Source organism: Nomascus leucogenys, chromosome 3 (genome assembly GCF_006542625.1).
Source record: "Nomascus leucogenys isolate Asia chromosome 3, Asia_NLE_v1, whole genome shotgun sequence".
Lineage (NCBI taxonomy): Eukaryota > Metazoa > Chordata > Mammalia > Primates > Hylobatidae > Nomascus > Nomascus leucogenys.
The window spans coordinates 113,917,485-113,939,559 of record NC_044383.1 but is presented as its reverse complement, the minus strand read 5'-3'; the positions used below and the strand labels follow the sequence as shown (position 1 = coordinate 113,939,559).

Genomic DNA, 22,075 nt, shown 5'->3' with positions numbered 1-22,075 from the left:
GAGTGAGGGCTATCCATACATCCAGTCCACCACATTAAAAATCTTAAGAAATCAAGTATGAAGAACACTGTCCAAGGTTCAGGTTTCATAAGGCTCAGCACTGTTCATTTTGTTAACACAAGTGAATTATTTAATCATTCTAAAGCCTAATTTCCTTATTGGCCTTTCTCAAGCTTTAAAAGTGGTTGATTTTATAAATTCAAGCTTTTAATGAATTTCATGCAATATATGGTCTACAGGAGAAATTTTACAGGAAAGTTGTCCATTATACTATCCTTTAGTGAGCCAACGTGGCTAGTCCGAATGGCCATAATTGATTAGCTAATATTGACTAATTTATTTTTTTTTTTTTTTTTTTTTTTTTTGAGACGGAGTCTCTCTCTGTCACCCAGGCTGGAGTGCAGTAGCGCAATCTCGGCTCACTGCAAGCTCCGCCTCCCAGGTTCACGCCATTCTCCTGCCTCAGCCTCTCCGAGTAGCTGGGACTACAGGCTCCCACCACCACGCCCGGCTAATTTTTTGTATTTTTAGTAGAGACGGGGTTTCATCGTGGTCTCGATCTCCTGACCTCGTGATCCGCCCGCGTCGGCCTCCCAAAGGGCTGGGATTACAAGCGTGAACCACCGCGCCCGGCCATATTCTGTAATCTTATTCAAATTGACAAACTTCTAGTCTGGACTTGGGTATGAATTAATTAAGTGCTGGAACTTTAATCTCCAGTTGAAGTCTTCACTTTTTGTTCCCATCTGATGATTCTTTTGAAGCATACAGTGTGTCAGTATAATGTCAAATGCTGTGACATCTCTTACATGTGAGATGAGTTACAGGGACCATTGATGCTGTGCCTTAATAATTCATTGTTATAATGAATTATTACTCTGAAATTGACTAAAGGAGCTTTGTCAAATTTGCATAATGCTGATAAAAAATGTGGTTTAATTTATAGTAGATGTTATGATTTGTTTTATATAGAGAGTACAGATGATACAGAAATGAAATCTGCTTTTGATTATATAATATGTAATTATGTAATATATAATGAAGTGCTGGATTAGTTAACTGTAAGAATAAAAACTAAGTAAAAATGTTCTAAATGAAAAATATTTTATAAGCTTCACAAGAAGAAAGTAATATACACAAATGGTCTTTGAAGATGGTTTTCTATGCCTAAAATGACTTCTTATTCTAGTTACTTAGATTGCTTCAAAAATTGTACACCTCAGTTTCCAAAATATATTGATGAACGTATAATTTGTAGCTTGCTTTGACATGTCAAATGTTCTGTTTCAGACATACAGAAATGAATTGTCATGTGATAAATCTTTCATATCTCTGCGGAGCATTTATTTTGGACTGATAATTTACTTGTGAAATCAATCACTCTGACCCATGTCATTTCAGCGTCATCATGTAGACATAACCAAGAAACCTCACCCAAATCAAGCTGGCCTGGATTCAAAAGTACTGGTTGGTAGTCAGAATGATTTGGTGGATGAAGAGAAAGAAAGGAACAACCGTGGGGCCACAGCAGTAGCAGGTACTTATGTGACTATAGGTCAGTTAAACCACGGTGGTTTAACTGTCCACATGACAAAGGTGCAATGGACAGATTCTTACTATTATTTTATTTGGAATATATGACTCAGCCCAAGTGATCACCCTGCTCTGCCAATCACATTGAAATGAAGTTTTATGTGAAGCATGATATTAAACACTCACAATAATAATAGTAATGTTTATTGTTTTCCATTATTAGATTTTTCACCTCATTTATGGTTTTCATGGCAATGAAATATTTCAAGATTGCTTGTATTGTTGTGATAATAATATTTTAATATTTTTCCTAGAACAATGAACAAGAACAATTACTATCTTGAAAAGAGGTTAAAATAATTGAGATGTTTTAAATTTAAAGAAGTGTCAGATAAGTCACTGAATGCTAGCTTGAATTATGATGGTTTAGTTTGTAGAGATTGTGATCTGATATTTTTCATCTCTACTGAGTGCAAAACAAAAGCAAACGGACTTGTGGAGGAGTTGATAGCATTCAATTAAGCTACCCAGACTAACTTCCATATGGCAGAAATTTGGGATGAGCTAGCAAGGGAAATAAGAAGTCTGTTTCTTGCCAATATTTTAGACACACCAAACCCCCTCAATTTCTATTACACTTTATCTTTGAAACTTCACATTTAGTTCATACAAAAATTGAAACTGTAATTATTCTTAAGCATTCGGTTTGCTCCTTTCTCCTCCTTATTTGGTTTTGTAGCTAGCACACTTTCTTCTCCAAGGACATATAAAAGTCAAAATACTAGATAAAGTCTCTGAAGTGTTTCTGCTCCAAACGCTGTCTGCACAATCTGGGTTCTTTCATGTAGTTAGCTTACTGGCTTCTGACACTCCTATAAAAACGTCCCATAGAGCTTTCCTTATTACCTTTTCATTGACTCTCTCCGAGTGAGAAAAATGAAATTCTGTAAAGGGCTTTGAAAATCGTGCATATTGCAATTCCTCCAAATTTCTAATACTAATCAAGTATGATTATAAAAGAAACAACCACTGCAGTGAAAATTGCTGCAGCGCATTGAGTCTCAAGCCATTATTAATTCATTGGAACTTGTTGTTTTTTTTTTCTTTCTTTAAGATTGTGGATTCTAAAAAGTAACAGAGAACACAATTCCTGAGATCAAAGTTTTTGTTTCAATCAGAGGGAAACGTTATCTAATCTTCTCTTGTATGTGAATCTTTCTGGGATGGTACAACAGTAGTTCCAGCTTTGTGCCTTGAGTGAGTAGTACAGTGTATGTTACAGACCAGAGCAGCACCTGCTTTGAACATATTACTTGTAAGTGATGATTTTAGGGACAAAGATGACCTGGAATTAAAGCAGTGATTCTAGGCAAGTGAGACCCCCTAACTTCATTCAAGAGAGTAAAATGGAATCTCCTTTCTTAGATCAATTTGATTTTAACATGCATTTATTTAGAAATTACCCAGTATGAACATCTTGGCAATATTTTTATTTGCTTTCCCATTTGTAAATGCAATAATTACAGTCTTTCTTCCTTATGGATTGTAATTGTGTGATAATTCTATATATAAAAATACAAAAGTAGAGTAGAGCAAAAATATAATTTTTCAAACTTAATTTTCATCTTATATGATATAGTATATGTTCTTCATTTCCAAAAAAAAGACTCATTGGAGCCCTACTTAACATTTACCATACTTCACATGGATAGCTCATGGAATATGTAGTAGCCTTCTTTGAGTTCAGGATGAGTAGAGTAGGCCTTTTCTGAGCTTTCTCCTCTTTCTAATGCTTAGACATAAGTCAGTCATTTCCTAAATTCTCTTTGACGAGAGTAACAGTTGGAGAGACTTTGTAGCATATCACCGACTTAAAAAAAAAAAAAAAAGCCTAACTAAGATGGGGTGCTGCTTTGCTTTTCTAATGTTGCTCTTTCAGGATACCCAGTTAAATGGGGTGAAACCTTTTCAAATATGTATCTAATAATTGTACTAAGGAAATTAGTTATCTTGGTATTCAATGTCAACAACTGAAATTTTGCTGTGAAAGACTGAACACGAATTGTGTAATAAGACTCTATTCCGGCCAAGAGTACAGCAAACCCTCACTCAGGATCAGTGCTGCCAGCCACTGATGTCTTCACTAAGAAACTGATGAAAACATTTCACCAGATTCTAGATGACCTTCTTCTGTGGGTCCTTGATTCACTCTTGTTGCTTAGTGATGCCCATGCCTTATTTTAAGAACATTATTATTAATTCTACATGTTATTTTATCCATAAATTACTAAAAAAAAGTTATCTGAAAGTAGGATGATTAAGTGATAGAATGATAAAGTGCAGACCTTCAGAGGCTACACTGAGATTTCTGGGTTTACATTTTGGTTCCCCCATTAGGTAGCTATGTACCATGAGTGATTTGTTATTTAAGACTATTCCTTTTTTTGTAAAATTGAGTTACTGGTAGTGCTATACCATGGGCTTTTTATTTTTGAAGATTATATTAGATCAAATAGGTAAAAGTATAGTACATAGTAAACTACAATGAAGTCAAGCTATAATAATTAACTACTGAATCTTTATGAATTGATTGCTAAGGAAAACTGTTTTCCTACGATATGCTCTGTAAATTGCTGGCTGTGACCACTTGATGTTATGGATCTTTCAGTCTCTGAGTTTCTGTCTGTATTTTTTGCCTTTGAGAGCAGTATGCTCTTGGAAATGTTATAGCCTTTGTGAATGCTGTGAGCATTGGAGGGGATGAGAAACCCTCTTTGGTAATGTCACTGATTCCTCAGAGTAAAAGAAGCACTCCAATTTTGTAGAGACACGGATGCCCTGACGCTCTCTAATGGACTTTTTCCCCATCTTACCTCAGCAGCAATAGCTAAGGAGGAGCACAGGGCTTCAATGTTTATTCAGCTTAAGGTCTATTTTTAGTAATAACATGTGTTAAGTGGAAATGTTTTCATTGAACTATTTGTTGCATCCAGTTCCCTGGGTTGATTTACATGTGCAAAGTCGATTGGGAAGTGCTCTCAGGAACAGCACTTGAGGCAGAGTCCCAGAAGCAGGTCTGGGCAGAGGGAAAAATTGAATCACGATACAGTCACAACAAAGACCTCAACTGATCCCGTAGGGAGCTCTGGAGCTGGCATGGTTCTTTAGGGTTGTCCTGAATTAGGGGGTGGGAAACAGACTTTATACCCCCTGCATCAAACAATCATTGGATGCAGCTGTCCCTGAGAAGGGTCTGTGGTTATGGGCAATGCGGCTTTTTTCAGCCAAGGGCACAGCCATTTGGTACAAGAGGATGATTATTTAGTTCTGAGGAGGATCTGATTATTATGTGGGTCACTCATTAATTGCTGCCATTGCTTCCGGTTATCTTCCTGGCTAAACAGGGGGCCATTTTCCTTTTTCTTCCTTATGTCTCTCTAGAAACTCAAATCATTGCCAGGAAGGATGACCTTTTAAATATGCTTATTCGTTTTTGTCCTACGTAAACATAAATGTTTTCTAATGAGCAAATGTTATACTCGCCTGATCCATATTTTCTAATGTAATTTTCTTCCTATTGTAGCTTTGTCTATGTTCTTTGAATTTTCCCTACAACTTTACACTAAATCTGTGTCACTGCTTGTCCTTCATAAATTAGACTAGTCAAGTAGTAAGACAACCCTGGGCTAGAAAATGAAACCCAAGGCACTCCAAGTTTGAGTCCCAGTTCTGCCACAACCTGGATGCATAGCCTTTCAGAAGCCATTTCATTTCTCTGAGCTTGACTTTCTCCATCAAAATAGTGGGTATACCAGATAATCTGTATGCCCTGTCAGTTCTGAAAGCCTGTGATCCTATGGCTTACTCTGAGTTAGAGCATTGAAATTGTTGGACTCAAACGGTCTTATTTCTAAGTGAGACTCACATACAGGTGATTCACCCCATCTAAGATCCTACTTAATTTGGGAATTTAAACAGGTCAGAAAAAAAACTCCCCAAGAAAGCTCTCCTCTTAGGCCAAGGTGGAAGCTAGAGAATAAAGAATGATTCTGTAGCTTTAGTTTAATCTAGATGTTTAGTGTAAACTTCAGATCCTATTTGTATCGTGGAAAATAAAACATAAGTAGTTTCCTATCAGGACCATTTTGAGGATTAGAGAAGTCAGAGGTTCTATATTAAAGACCTTAATTGAAAGGCTGATTATATGGGATCAAGAGGTAGGTAGTTTAGATCATAAAACACATTGTTGTTTCTTAATTTTAATGAAGAAACACCTCAATAATTCAATGTTATCCTAAGTAGTGTTCTAAGTGCAAAAATTACTTTTATTCCAAAGTCTAGAAAACCTGTTATTTAAAATATTGTATAATGTTCAACTGATGATTTAAAAACCTGTCCTTTCATCTTTATATTTAACATCAATGCAGATTTCTTATAATATAAACAAAATAATGATATTAGTAGAATTTATTTTACACTTCTAGATAAGGCTATTTTAGTTTGGAAATACTGACACCCTAAAGAAAAATGTTATAAGATTGCTCTTCATTTTATAGCAACCTATCTCCCTCTTCTCAGAAGATGTAAATGTTTAAGAATGTGCTGCAAGGAGAACCCACAGTCATTTCATTCTTTGAACAATTCTGAAATATCATTTCCTATTAGGAAGTTGTGTGAGCACTGACAACCTGGCCCCTCTTCTTCCCTAGAGATTAATTTATTTCCTGCAGTGCTTGCTCTTCATGGAAATCTTACTCGTAAGCGTTCACCAATGGGAGATCTCATCAGCAGAATGCTAATTATGAAAGCAAACCCGTGTACCATATTGAGAGGGAAAAACAGTTCTCTAGGCAAAGCAACCTTTTTCTTGTCTTTTTACTCTGCTCTCTGCTCCATCTATGGTTGAACAGAAATATTAACCCCTGGGAAACTATTCCATGAGGTGCTGGGGGATGGTAGAAAGTGCAAGTTTTGCAATGAGACAGACCGAAGACTAAGCTCTAATTCAAAGAATGTCACATTTGTTTGTGATTTTGTTTTCTTATCTTTAAAATTAGAATAAAAATACTTATCTTACAAGAAAGTTCTTGTGCTTTAAAATATCGCTTAATGTGTATGTTAAAAATACATATTCTTGGGATCTATTCTCTAGAGCAGAGTTGGAAAACAATCATGGCCTATGGGTAAAATATTAATAGGTCCCATTGCCTGATTTTTTATGGCTGGGGAGCCGGGAATGTTTGATTTTTCATTTTCAAATGTTAAAGAATATTTAAAAATAGTATTTTTAACATGTGAAAATTTTATAAAATTCAAATTGTAATGTCCATGAATAAAGTTTTATTGGAACACATCTACACTTATTTAAACATTGTCTATGACTGCTTTAGCGTTCTATCAGGACAGTCAAGTAATGGTAGCAGATATTTACTGTGTAGCCCTTTAGGGAAAAAGTATGATTCAGGTATACCACGGGGATGTGTTTCAATGTATCTCAGGTGAGTCTGCTGTAGGGGTTCTGTGGATCACACTTTGAAAAATAATGCACTGGAAGAATTGTGAACAACCTTTCGCTTCTTCTCACTTATCACACCCACTCTACCAGAAAGTCTGATTGGCTTTCTGGAATACGCCCATTTTTTCTTTCCATGGCTACTGCTACCAACCAAGTCTAAGCTATCTGCTGCTATCAACCACTGTCTGTCATCCAGATTCTTGCACTTGCTTTCTCACTAGTCTGTTTGCTCCTACACGTGGCCCATAGTGTCCATTCCCAACACAACAGCCAGAGTAAGTGTATAATAATCTTAAGTCAGATTGTGTAACTCCTCTCCTCAATATCCTCCAGTGGCCTCTCTACTTCTCCTTTCTCACTACTCTGGATATGTTGGCCTCATAGCTGTTTCTCAAAAACCCTAGGAGAGCTCCATCCTCAAGGCTGGCACAGACTATTTTATCTAAATTCCATAATCTTTCCCCAGAGATCCAAGTGGCTTCCAGATTCACTTCCTTTAGGTCTTCATTCAATGGTTACCTTCTTAGTGATCACCTTATTTTAAAATTATAACCCTTCTGTCTGGCACTATCTGCCTCCTTTGTGCTCTCTAACATATTTTGCAGTGTCCTTTTTATTTTGATTATTGGTCATCTACTCCACATAATGTCACTACGAAGGCAGGGATTTTTATCAGTTTGCTCTATCCTTAGGTTATAGGAAAGTGTCTGGTTCATAAAAGGTTCACAGTAAGTATTTCTTGAATACAAAAATGAACCTCAGACTCCTATCTTGTGCTTGACAGATTACGTGTGGATTCTATCAAACATTTTCTGTATGCAAAAACAGTTGCTGGAGTACAAATAGAAGACTCATCTCTGAAACGTGATACAATACTCACTTAATCACTTCAAATGAGAGGGAAATAAAGCAGCTATTAACTTGTATTATTTGTTTGTTCAGTCTCAGCCAACAATTTGATGACAAAAGATACAAAGGAAAGGGAATTAATGATGGGTACACATATGAAAACATGAATGAAAATCCAGTTGAAACTGTTCAGAAGAGACTCCAAGAAACCACAATTAAGTTGCATCCTAAAAGAGGTAGATGGTTCATGGCAGGTTTGAGTGTTCACCATCACATTGAGCAATTTCAGGGGACTGGCACTCAAAGTTTCGGAAACATTAGGTTTATAAGAGAATGTAAATTACTTTTAGACATACTTCAGCTTGATTCCTCCAAAATATGAGGAAACTGAAATTTTCTCTCACTTTAACCTTCTTATTCTAATAATTACCCATGTAATTTTACACTTAAAACTCCATTTTGTAAGTTATTGTTAAAAAGATGTAATTCTGACCATTGAAGGACACTTCTTTAGCCTGTATTTTTGAGAAAGAAAAGCAAAATGAAACTCCATCCTATGTCTACTCTTCTATGAATGAAATAGTTTACTTGATCTCCAAGGAAACTTGTCTACATGATTCCAAATACCTCAGTTAATCTGGTCAACTGAGTAATTGGTTCGGTGAATATCCATTTCAACATGAGAATCATCACGTCTTTATTGAACTTGTGACATTTCCAAAAGGAATAGGTGAATGCCAAAAAGATAAAGACTTTAAATCAATTTGGATTTTAAAACCTAAATTATTGTCAGAAAAAACAGTTCTTGCACATTTTGAGATTCCTTAAAGGTAGTATGCAAGAAACACAGTTTCTATTCAATGTGGAATCTCCTGCTCTGTCAACTAGAGCTTGCCACCAGAGCATAGATGTAATTTAGAGGACCACTGCACTGGGTGAAGATTGGGTTAGATCAGGCAGGGTGAGCTGACGTATAAGGTCTCTTCTAAAACTAAGATTGTTTAAATCCCAGTTTTTTATTTGAAAATAATCTAATTATTTTAATTATCTCAACTCCCATTTTTCTGCTTAACTGTGTACTATCTTAAATCAGCTTATTGGCAAGTGAGAGTTAGACTAATAACTGTCAAGATGACAGATTGAACTTTCAAACTGCATGCTTATAATAGTTTTATGTGACTCTGAGATGGCAATGGCAAGCAATATTTCTGTAGCACTTTACATTTTACAAAGTAATTGCAAGCTCATTATTTCATCTGATATTTCCTCAACTCTCTATGATTCAGTTATTATAATGAAAACTTATCCACTGATAAGGAAATGGAATTCAGAGATTCCTCAAAATACACAGCCAGTTAAGTTGTAGACTCAGGAATCAGACTTAGGTCTTCAGATTCCAATTCTCTGTACTACAATTCATTTATTTCATTTTCCTTCATCCCATCCCCCTGCTCCCTAAGAAAAGCAGCACTGTAAGGAAGAAATATTGCTGTTATTCCTTTTTATAGATAAAGTCACAAAGATAGTAAATGATAGAGGTGGGAATTAAATCTGGGCATACTGCCTAAAAATCTTGTGTTCTTATATCTAAAATGTATATTCTACAGTGTGTGGTTTTATTACTGTTTGTCAAATAAGGAAGATCTAAAAAGCTAAAGGCAGCCTTTGAGGACAGTGGATCATGAGGAGAGGGAAGGAAATCTAGGCGAGTATGCAGTCCAGGTTCTCTTCACCATCAACCCACTGACCACTCCAGCTCCCAGTCCCAGTTAACATTGATGGAAATGTTGACAGACGAAAGTAAATTCAGACGACTAGGGGAATTAACATGGTATGTGGAGAAATCTCTCTTCTTTCTCCTTTGACATTACCTTTCTTCTTTCTCAATTAGTCTGTGACCTCCTCAGGAGCCATGAAACTGCATATTTTGTTTCTGTGTTTCACACACATCATGAAAATCACTGAGATAGTGAGATAATTTTAGTCTTTTTACATTTATTGACATATTCTATCTTTGCAACTATTCCATTCAATATGCATTATTCTCCTCCTTCTCCTTCTCCTTTAAAAAAAATGAGAAAATGAGGCATATAAAGGTTAGTAACCTAAAGTAAATTACTTTAGGTTATACAGCTAGTGTGACAGAAAAATAATTCAAACAAGAAGGAAGCAGGAAGAAAAAAAGAAGAAAGTGAGGGAAAGTGGGAGAGGGGAAGAAGGGGAGGAAAACAAATGGAAGGAAGGAGGAAGGAAGGAAGGAAGGAAGGAAGGAAGGAAGGAAGGAAGGAAGGAAGGAAGGAAAGAAAGAAGGGAGGGAGGGAGGAAAGGAGGGAGGGAGGGAGGCAGGCAGTTATAGGCTATTGAGTGCTCAGAAGGAAGACCAACAGAGACTTTCTCTCCAGGTCCTGGCAGCTAGCACTTAACTAACCTCTAGTACAATAGAGGCAGGGGAGGGTCAGAGAGATTTCTGGTTTTCTGTTCCTCTTGACCACTTGTAGTGCTTACTTTTAGGGCTTCTTTTAATTACCCATCCATCGCACTCCATAAGGCCATAGTAGAAAGGAATAAAGTGTCTTGCCTGGAGATAGGCACCATTCCTATTCGTAGCGTAGCTTGCTTTATGTGAGAGTCTGACGTGATGTTGTGTTAATGCCAGGACTGTGTATATGTTAACTAGGAGCTTTAGATAGTACAGCTGATGCTGGAGGCCTGTTGATTTTTCCTCAATTTAACAATTATTAGGTACCTTTTTCCTCCTCTGTAGTTCTTAGAACACCAATAGGCTTGCATTCTATTCAGTAGGCATAGTGCCACAGCCAAAGACTGTTGAGTCTGGAAACAGACATTTTTAGACACAATCAGCTTCATCTTCTTACTAGCTATGTGACTGCTGGGCAGGTCTCAACTTCATTGAGGCCTCAGTTTTCTACCGTACATTACCCATATGATAGAGTTGTTATAAGGATGAACTGAAACACAAAGAAAAGCATTTCGTCCATGGAAAAACACTTTATACATGTAAGCTATTATCTCCTACCTCATACAAGTATCTACCTTGTTTCTGAAGAGTGAAGAGCTTGCTTTCTTCTGTTTCTTTCTTTTTTTTTTTTTTTTGTTGGCTCTTTCTGCTTTGCTTCCAACCGTTTCTCAAAAACCATATGCATGTGAGTGTCGACAGTATTTGAAAGCAGGGAGTTTCCTTTCTGGTTATTTTCAATACTTATTTCTGATAAACCCTTCTTTTTTTATTTATAGAAACATTCAAAAATGAAAAACATCAAAAATAACAAGATGTGACAGAAGCCACTTAGGCAGCAAACATATATGTTGCAGTGAAAAAAGAAGCTAGCCTTCTAGCTGAAAAACAAGTATTCCCCAATGGACTCCAGAAGAAACTTGACTCATCGCTGCAAAGGAGAGAACAACCTTAAAACTTTTAACAGATAAAACTTACAGAAACCTATGCTATAGAATTCATATAGTCTATTATGTTGTGTCTAAATCTGTAGGTATTGTTTTGTTGTTCTTTAGGACGTATTTATTTAACTTGCACATTTTTTCAGGTTCTTATTTCTACTACCAGCAACTAAGTAATTGAGAAATAATTCTGTATTTCAGTTTCTGAGTAAAACCAGTCTGAAATAGGATAAAAGCCCACCAAATACTTTCTTTTTTTTCCAGAATTTGTTTTGCCATATTTTAGTGCTATCATCATTCCTAAGAAGACTAACTTACAGAAAAATAATTATATCTGAGTGATTTAAAATGTCCAGGTTTCTTATCCAAATCCCTTGGAACTATGGAAAAGAGTCTGACTTCACATTCACAGTGTATTTACAAAATACGCTGTGTCATAAATATGTTTGAATTCCAACAGCCAAGGCCATTGAGAGTCATAGGAGTTTTCCACAACCTTCTCTTCTATGACCCAACAACAAGTTCATGACAGAAATTTCACCAGATTTCTGAGACAATGCCTTAATATTCTATGTACTATATACCAGATAATTCTTTAGATGAATGTTTCTTAGGATTGTAGGAAAATTATCTAGTTAATCATAATATTTGATGGAAAGAAAAAGACAATAAAATTGTAATGAGATATAATAAATTTGGCTGACAGTAAACCAAAGTGATTCTTAATTAGTATACATTAGAATGATGCTCTTATAGTTGTACCATCTATCAAAATTACTTTAAGGGCTCTCACATTTTAATAATTTATCTTATTATGTATTAAGTATACAGGAACAATATTATTTTTCCTCTAACAAAATGAAGAGACAGGCTATCTGGTTAATGTTACATAGGAATTTAATAGTAACACTTGAACTTCATCCATAGATCATACTCTGTACAAAATCTGTTAGCTAACATCCTATCTCATAATTATTTTATGTTATGTGGAGAAATTTGTTGATTTTGTACCAAAGTGTTTCTGAAGACAATAAATTGTGAGTCAACTTTAGAACAAAAAAAATTACAGTTAGAGTTTTTTCAATGTTTATATTCTGATTAAGCTTACTTTACCTTACATTTTTTCTAAGTAACAATGAATCCTGATTTCTAATGTGATAAAAATTGCTTAGTGATTTGATTGTGGTAATATCATTTCTTATCTACAATGTCTAAAATTTTATGGGACAGTTTTTCTTTTATTTATTTTGCCTGTTTGTGCAGATAAGAACAGAAACTTTTCTAAGACCCACATTTGGTTATTGAAGGCCGCAGCGAATCTTAACCTAACAACCTTGGCAAACTGCTCTGTAGGTGTTTTTAGACTCGTATAATTTGTTATTTTTCAAATAATAATGAATAATTAATATTTTTGTTTGGAATTTGAGAACAATTAAATTTGTACTTTCAGTAAGTACCATTCTTTGATTAGAAAATTAAGAGAATGCATATCTTACTTTGGTTGTAAATCATCAAGGGCTTTCTAATAGAAATCATATATAACATTTCTAAATATAAGTCCTTTCACATACTGCATTTCCAGTTGTCTTGATATTGAAAAGTGTAATAAATTTCATGCTCACCTATTGGAGATTTGGGAAGGTTGAAAATAAACTTCCTAATTTTTATTTGTATGTGTTCTCTACTATGTTTAATTCTAGAATTACTATCTTCCTGTAATGATTAAGTTAAAATATTCTTTAACTAGAATTGAAATAAATTGTTCACTAAGGAGGGGGCCACTTGTGCTAAAAAAGCCATGAGGAGAGAGATTGTCCTCCCTGCCCTCTCCATCCCTTATGGACTTACAGTGCTGAGCTCAATCATAATGACCAAATTTCACAGCATGGCCAAGCTGCATAGATAGGTGCCAAAACTACCAATTATTAATACTGGCCTCTTCCTAATTGAATCAGTCAAGCAGTTTTGGAAAAGGCTGTCAGAAAGGAGTGAGAAATGGAAAGAGGAAAATGTGATTGTTGAGATGGGCTAGCTCAACTCTTACATCCAGGATTTTAATATAAAAAGTGTTTAAGATTAGAGTCAACATGTAATGAGACTTTTAGGTGTTTAACCAATGGTTCTTGGTTCAAGTTGCCTCTAAAAGGAAGATAACATGTAAAACACTGGGGAGAGTCAGAATTAGGATCTAATTATAACCCCGGTAGGCTGGAATACTAAAAATGAAATCCAATAGAATAAAAATATTCTTTTAATTTTACCATGAAAATATTTCCACAATTGTGACATTTCTGACTGCTTCTACTTCTACTGCTGTGGTCCAAGCTTCAGTCATCTCTGTTGGATTATTGCAAAAACCCTGTAACAATTCTTCCTGTTCCTGCCCTTGCTACCTATCAATCTATTCTGATTGTGAGAACCAGAATGATCTCATTAAAATATGTGCTATTATTACACACCACAGTCATGTCCTACCTCATTCAGAGTAAAAGCCAAAATTCCTAAAATGATCTAGAAAGGTGTGCACAATATATTCCCATTCTCTCTCTGGACTCTTCCTATTCATTTTGCTCAAGTCATGGTGACCTTCCCATTTGATATGGTTTGGCTGTGTCCCCATCTAACTCTGGTCTTGAATTGTAGTTCCCATAATCCCCACGTGTCATGGGAGGGACCTGGTGGGAGGTAATTGAGTCATGGGGGCAGTTTCCCTCATGCTGTTCTCCTGATAGTGAGTGAGTTCTCATGAGATCTGACAGCTTTTATAATGGCTTTTTCCACTTTTGCTTGGCACTTCTTGCTGCCACCATGTGAAGAAGGACATGTTTGCTTCCCCTTCTGCCATGATTATAAATTTCCTGAGGCCTCCCCAGCCATGCTGAACTGTGAGTCAATTAAACGTATTTCCTTTACAAATTACCCAGTCTTGGGTATATCTTTATTAGCAGTGTGAGAATGGATTAATACATCATTATTCATCAACCGTGCCAGGGCTAGTCCTACCCTGAGGCCTTTGCATTTGCTGTTCTCCCTGCCTGGAACACTTTTTGTTCTCCTCTCCACACAGGTCCCTCCCTTACTTCCTTCAGGCTTTATCCACATATTACCTCTCAATGTGGCCTGCTCTGGCCACTCTATCTCAAACTGTAACCTCAACTCTTATTGGTCTTTCTATCTCCTTCCCTGCCTTAATTTTCTCCACAATAGTTTATTCTATCTAACAAGTTATGTCTTTTACATATCTTGTTTCTTTTCTGTCTCCTTTACACTAGACTGTAAACCCCCTGAAGGCAGGATTTCTTATTGGTTTCTGCACTACACCTAGACACTTAGAATAGTGTCTGGCATATATCTGGCACTCAATATATGTTTGCTGAATAAACTGATTAAAGTTAGGAATATGAGAACTCAGGCCAGACTGCCCAGGTCTGAATACTGACTCCCTGTTTACTGGGTTGCCTTGGATAAGTTTGTGAGCCTCCTTCTGCTTCAAATTCCCACATATATGTAAAATAGGGACTAAAATAGACTCTACATTGTAGAGTTGTTGTGATAATTTAATGAATGTACATATGTAAAGTGCTTGGAGCTTTGTCTGGCAAAAAATAAGTCCTCAATACATTTATGTGTTGTTATTTTATAATATATATATATATATGTCCTAAATTAGATGTAAAATATTACATCAAGACTTTTTAGTTTTGGAGCCTTGCATCTTTTCTTCTTTGAGTTTTCTTTCTTTCCCACGTCCACTCTTATGTGCCATGACAAATACTCACCTAGTCCTTGTTATCTTAGCTCAGGTTCCCTAGAAGCACAGGTTAAGGGGGAAGATACTCGTTCAGTGGTTTATTGGAGTGTTCTTAGGAGGAATCTGTATGGAAGTGGAAGAAGTGAGCAGGATAGGAGAAGGATCTACATAAATACATGATTTCATAAGAACTCCAACCTAATCTTTCCAGCCTGATCCTAAGGGTACCCTGGAGCATGGATTATACTACTGTGCTGATCCCTCAGCTGAAACTTTGAAAATTTGTTCCAAATCCAAGAGGCAAGCAAGATCCAAATTGTGTACCATATGATAGGACAAATGAGTCCCATAGGTATATCCCACTGTTGCGTCTCCCTTGGGACAAATTGTGTCACTGGGTCTGAGATGATATTACACAGGATATCATGTTGGGAGAACAGAAATTCTGTGACCCCTCTGTGGCAGTGCTGGCTGAGGCATTGTGGAAAGGAAAAGTAAACTGATACCTGGAGTATATTTCCATTTCAGTTATGAGAAAGTATAGATTCTTCTTGGATGAAAGGGATTCAATGTAATAAAATTCTTACCAACTGACTAGGTTGTTTCTTCAACAGATGGTAACTTATCAGGGAGAGGGCCAAACACCATTGGTCTTTGTGACAGGCAAATTGAAGCTTCAACAGTAACAGTAACTAGATCAGCCTTTGTGAGAAACAGTTCATGCTGTTCGCCCATGACTTACAGTAATATCTGCCATCATGGTTACTCCACTCATGAGTCCATTGTGCAAGTACTGGGGTGAATAAGGACAGAGACTACTTGATATTTACTGATTGAGTCAACCTGTCTAATTGATTTTATAGTACAGATGTTCTCTGATGAACACCAATTTGCTATATAAAATTTTCACACCTTTTCCCCATTTTCATAGGTGTAGTCATCCTCTTCTGCAGATATTTTTATCCATCATATTCAACTCTATCTGAATCCAAGTATTTAACTAACCAGCTAAGTCATTTGCTATTAAAGCCACTTGCCAAGGAGTTTATGTTTATCCTGATTGCGGGCCATTGTTCCCTTTACACACAAAGTGGACAACCAGATGCATGCAACTCTGTCCACTGGGAGGATTTCACTTCACCATTGTCTTTCAGACCCACTCCTAAGTGAGGCTCTAGTGCAACAGTAATCCATTTGGGCCTCGGCTAATACACCAAGTTGACCCATACATGAATGGATCCACTTCATTTTATTAGTTGTTTACAGAGAAACTCACCATGAGCTCTGGAAGTGCAAGCCAAATAAAAAGTGCAGGTACAACAATGGTGGGTGAGTGACTTGTGGGCCTCATCAGTCACTCATTGGCACAGCTCATTTGTATCATCTGGACCTGCTCCACCCCGGTCTTGTATGTGCTGCTTCTATCTTGCAAAGTGCTGCTGCTGGGCTTACTTGATCTTATGGATTCCTGTGTCTGATAGCAACCAGCTCAACAGGGCAGTTTCAGTTATATGATTATACAATGTTCTATTGTCATATATCAGTCTCCTACTTGGTAAAGTAGCATGGTGACAGCAGCTTTTCAAATGTTGTATAGTTCTGTGATAAAATGTCATGGCCATGTTCCAAGGATTGCACAGTAATTCTCCTATTGGAGCTTGCCAGAGATTTTATACACTATCTTTGTCTATTAGATACCCATCAGCTATATATCTAGATACCCATAGTACCACAGATCTTTCAAGTAACATGGCAGAGGTGCAAGTCTGCTGTAACCACAGACTTGACCTCCTATATCAGCCCTCCTTCCTCTGGGCCCCATACAAAACTGTCAGTCATTTGTGTTACCTCATACATGATTCAGAGCAGTACACTCAATTGTGGCATATGCTGCCTATCCAACCCCAAAAGCCGTACTAAATGCTGTCTTAGTGGAAAGAGGTGTAAAGGACATGCCATGGTCTAAATGTCGGTGTCTTCCAAAATTCATATGTTGGAAACCAATACCCAATGTTATAATATTAAAAGATGGGGCTTTTAAGAAGTAATTAAGTCATGATGGCTCTACTCTCAGGAACAGGATTGGTTCTTTTACAAAAGAGAGAGTTTTTGTAAGGGAGTGTCCTTTCTCCCTCCTGCCATGTAAGGATGCAGCAAAAGGTACCATCTTTGAAACAAAGCAAGCCCTGACCAGACCTCAAATCTTCTGGTACCTTGATCTTAGACTTTTTAGCCTCCATAATGGTGAGCAATAAATTTCTATTCTTTATAAATTACCCAGTCTAAGGTATTTTGTTGCAGCAGCCCAGAACAAATAAAGATAGTGCAATAACCTGTTCTTTGTCTGAGAAGATATCCTAGCTTCCTTTGCTCACTGGAATCTTAAAATTTTTATCCATATGGCCACATCTTGTATTTTTGCAAGGTTTAGTTTATTATTTATTCTGTTATTAATGTGCCAAAGTGTTAATGAAGAATGGGAGCTAGATACATACCCTTTTAGGTGACTATCAAGCTATTTAAGCTATGGGTCCCTAGTCCCTGTGGTTTGTGTTTGCTGATGTGACCCTCATTCAACATATTCTTGTCATTTCTTGAGAACAGTGCAATGACTGGGTACATAGGAAGCTGCAGCTTGGTGTCTGAGCCCTCCAGGATTTTCTTGCCCCACATAGTACTTGCTATCTGCTTCATACCCTTATTAAAGCTAAGTAAACTTAGTGTTTGGTGTACTTATTGTTTCTTGTATCTTTGATTGACAATGTGAAATTAAAACTCATTCTAAAGGTCTTGTTTTTTCAACATTACAAAATAAAGTGCTAGAAATGATGAATATGGTTTGACTGTGTCCCTACCCAAATCTCATCTTGAATTCCCACGTGTTATGTGTGTTCAATCATGGGGGCAGGTCTTTCCCATGCTGTTCTTGTGAGAGTGAATAAGCCTCACAAGATCTGATGGTTTTAAAAAGTGGAGTTTCCCTGCACAAACTCTCTTCTCTTGTCTGCCACCATGTGAGATGTGCCTTTCACCTTCTGCCATGATTGTGAAGCCTCCCCAGCCACATGGAACTGTAAATCCAATAAACCAGTTTCTTTTGTAACTTGCCCAGTCTCGGGTATGTCTTTATCAGCAGAGTGAAAATGGACTAATACAATGATGAATATGACAGCTAAAAAGAAAAAAACAAATCCAGGTTAGACACAACAGAAGAGAAAGTTGCTGAGATGGTAGACCTTAATTAATTATCCAGAATGCAGCAAGAAAAGACAAGACAGTGGAAAAGAGGTGTTAAAAAACACTGAGAAGAGTTTAAGAAGGCAGAATATTTACTTAATTGGAGTAAGAGCACGAGAAATTCAGAGAGTGATGCAAGGCAGAAGTGAAGTAATATTCAAAGAGATGGTGTCTGAGACCTTTCCAGGAATAACAAATAATACAAAATTTCAGATTTAGGAAATACAGCAGCATATTTCAAGAAGAATAAAGAAGTAATTTCCTTACAACTCATAGTGAAATTTCAGAAGGAGGATACAAAATAGGACTGGGATATCAATTGGACAGTTGACTTTTCTAAGCCTAATACAACAGCTGGAAGATGGGGTGCCAAGGGGAAAAGCTCTATAGTGAGAACTGTTAATGCAGTTAAAAGATTTTCAAAAATAAGAATAAAATACTTCTTATAGATAAACAAAAACAGAGGGGCTTACAGTCAATTAAATTCTTGGTAAAAGGATATCCAAAGGGCATACTCTAAGAAAGAAAATAAGTCCAGAAAAAAAAAATCTGAGAATCAAGAATGAGTAGGATATTAAAAAATAATTACAGACTGGAAGATATTTACAATATATATGTCTAATAAAAAATGGTATCCAGAATGTATAAAAGGCTGCTTCAAATCATTAAGTAAAATGCAGACAAGCTAATTTTAAGAAAGGGTAAAGAACTTAAGCAGACACTTCATAAAAGAGGATATTCAAAAGGATAATGAACATAAAAATCTGCTCAAAATCACAGCAATCTTTAGGCAAATGCAAATTAAAACTACAGCAAGATATATCATTATAAACCTACCAGATGGCTAAAAGTTTTTTTTCAAAAAATGAGCAGGTTTTGAAGAAACTATGGAGCAGCCAGGACTCTCACGTATTACTGGTGGGAGTTCAAATTGATAAATCTATTTGGAAAACTGTTTGGCACTGTCTCCTAAAGCTAAACATACACCTACCCTATGACCCAGAATGTCTATTTGTGTAAATCCAACAAAACTAAATGTAAACTAATTTAGCTACCAATAAGACATGCACAATGATGTTCCTAATAACTTTATTCAAAGTAGTTTCAAACTGGAAACAACCCATACCCAGGAGTAGTAGACTAGGCAAACACATTGTAGTGTAACCGTGCAATGGAAACTGATGTAGCAATGAAAAAGGATAAAGTACACAAAAATGCAAGAGCATGGATGTTTTTTAAAAACCAGAATCATAAAAATTAGACACAAAATAGTATTTACTGTATGAATCATCAAAATTAGACACAAAATAGTATTTACCATATGAATCATCAAAATTAGACACAAAATAGTATTTACTATATGATTCTGTTTATATAAATATTAAGAAAAGGCAACAGTGCTCTATGGTAATAGAAAGAAGTATGATGTTTGCATTTGGTTTGGCTATGACTGGCTGGGTAGGCACAAAAGCGGTCTCTGGGGTGATGAGAATGTTCCATATATTAATCTGTGTTACGGTTATATCAAAATATACATAGGTTTTAATTAATGAAGGTTTGCACTGTAGAATTAAGCGCTTCACTGCCTTTGTGTAATAAAGCAACAGAACGGTAAGCACAAGTTTGAAAATAGTACTTACCCTGGGGTAAAGGTTGAGGAGAGATTAGGGATGAGAGCCTAAGGGACTTAAAGTGCATTGCCAATGTTATATTTCTAATTGTATATGTAGTATATGTTTTGTACATATAAATGTTTTATATGTACAAAAATAAATGGAGGAAAAATGACATAAGGGAAACATTGCTATTCGATCTAGCCAACAAAGAATGCAGATATTCAGCAAACCTCCCATAAAATACGTATTAGAATCCCCTGTGTGCAGTTTATTTCATCAAATGTAATGTTGTTAGGCACATACTTTGGCTCTGCTATCTTGCTAGAATGCATTTTTTCCATTGGGTTGATCTCATAAATATTTTCTTATATTTATCTCACATGCTAATAAAAGATAAGAAGTACATTTTCTTCAGCATGTTCCTTAAAATGTCCCAAATCATTTTGTTAAAAATAAATGTTTTCTACATTGTATGTCAAGTTCTTATCTTTTGCAGTATTCAAAGCAAAATCTGAACTCTTTAGTCCGTTTTACCGAAGTACTTGAGGTACTTAATGCATATGATATTTATACTTTTTTAGACATAACCCTGACATTTAATTTTTTTTTTTGCTTTTGTGCATTCTGAGGAAATCTCAAGCTGGGCTGAATATTTCCAATTCATGGAAAGGTACATGAAGAGCTCTTATTTCTAAGTTAGAGATTAGTAGTGAAATACTAGCAAAAATATTTATTTATAGTGCTCATAGGCTAATTAGACTAAATAGCACACTATTAGAGGAAGACTACTTTAATGTTTTCCTTCTCCCATTACATGAAAATAATTAACTTTGTCTAAATAATTCTCATTTAGAATAGGTTTTCATTTTTATTATGATTGAAACTTGAGTCATAAATATGTATGTAAATATTAAATACAAGTTCTTCATCAGAAATGTGATTTGCAAATATTTTTACTTGATCAGTGGTTTATCTTTTCATTTTCTTAAAATAGTCTGTTAAAACACAGTTCTTAATTTTAATGGAATTTGACTTATAATTTTATTTTATGGATCATGTTTGTGTGTCATATTTAAAAAAATATTTGCCTAACACAAGTCATGAAGAGTTTCTATTGTATTTTCTTCTAAAATTTTTAGATTTTACATTTAGGTATGTGATCTGTTTGAGTTAATATTTATATATGGTATGAGGAGGCATGGTTGTAAAGATGCCTTTTTTCTTCTTCCTTCCTGAATTTATTTTTTCCTTCCTTTTCTCCCCCAAATAGATATTTAAGCTTTCCATCACTATTCATTAAACAGACTTCTTTTTTCTATTGAATGGCTTTTGCAAGTTGATTGACATCCAATTAATCATGTACAGTTGGGTTTATTTCTGCTATCTCTGTTCTATCAATCTCTTTTCTAGCAATATGGTGGCACTTTTTAGACTTAAGAAGAGTGAAGAGAGTGGGGAATGTTTAGTGGAAGAACGTCCTGTGAAATTCAGGAGCCACATCATCTAGTACGTACAATGGACTTTTCACCCTAGCTTTTAATTATTTACTTTCGTCAAAAACTTTCAATGAAGTGTATTGAAATATTACATCTGAGATGTTACTTAATTAAATAATGTATGGGAGAAAAACAGCCTACACTTGGTGAGAAGTTATACAAACATAGACACCACACACAGCCAAAAAAGATGGTTATGACACTACAAAATGTGACCAGTAGAAGACCTGAAGTAGTAGACAGATTTACTGTGATAAGAAATAAATTAGATAAATTTGTGGATGACATAGGCACTTTTTAGGACACCCCCTCCTCCCAAAGACTTGGGGAGGGAGACCTTGATAGAGACTAGATTTCCTATTGATCCTGTGAGAAGAGAAGTCTCTTTTTTACTGGATTATAATAAGGAAGGAATAACCTAGAAATATGAAGAGAGTGGAGATACTAGGTTTGTACCAAACTTTGGCTTTTAAAAAAAAATGTATCAGCTGCAAAACTTAAGGCTGTGGAATTTCTAGACTCTAGAATTATCTCCTTAAATTTTAATTAACTCTCCAGATAAAAGTGAAAAATTAACAACAGTATAGCAACTAGTCAAAATACTTTTAAAATTATCTGGTGTGATTTTTTTAAGCCATACAATTTAGGAACTCACAAAATG

At 35.8% G+C, this 22,075-nt stretch overlaps 1 protein-coding gene across 4 annotated transcripts in view; it reads left to right on the top strand.

The window, feature by feature from the left end:
* Window positions 1-12,987, top strand: part of THEMIS (thymocyte selection associated) — a 211,569-nt gene extending 198,582 nt beyond the window's left edge. For 3 of the 4 annotated variants that reach the window (XM_003255692.3, XM_003255690.3, XM_012505917.2), the window contains 2 exons: window positions 1,402-1,537; window positions 11,153-12,981. In XM_003255692.3, the coding sequence (XP_003255740.2) occupies window positions 1,402-1,537; window positions 11,153-11,184 (168 nt within the window). In that variant the 3' untranslated portion in view covers window positions 11,185-12,981. Of the gene's footprint in view, window positions 1-1,401; window positions 1,538-11,152 lie in introns of all 4 variants that reach the window. The other variant, XM_030803433.1, reaches the window with a different exon arrangement.
* Window positions 12,988-22,075: the final 9,088 nt, after the last annotated feature.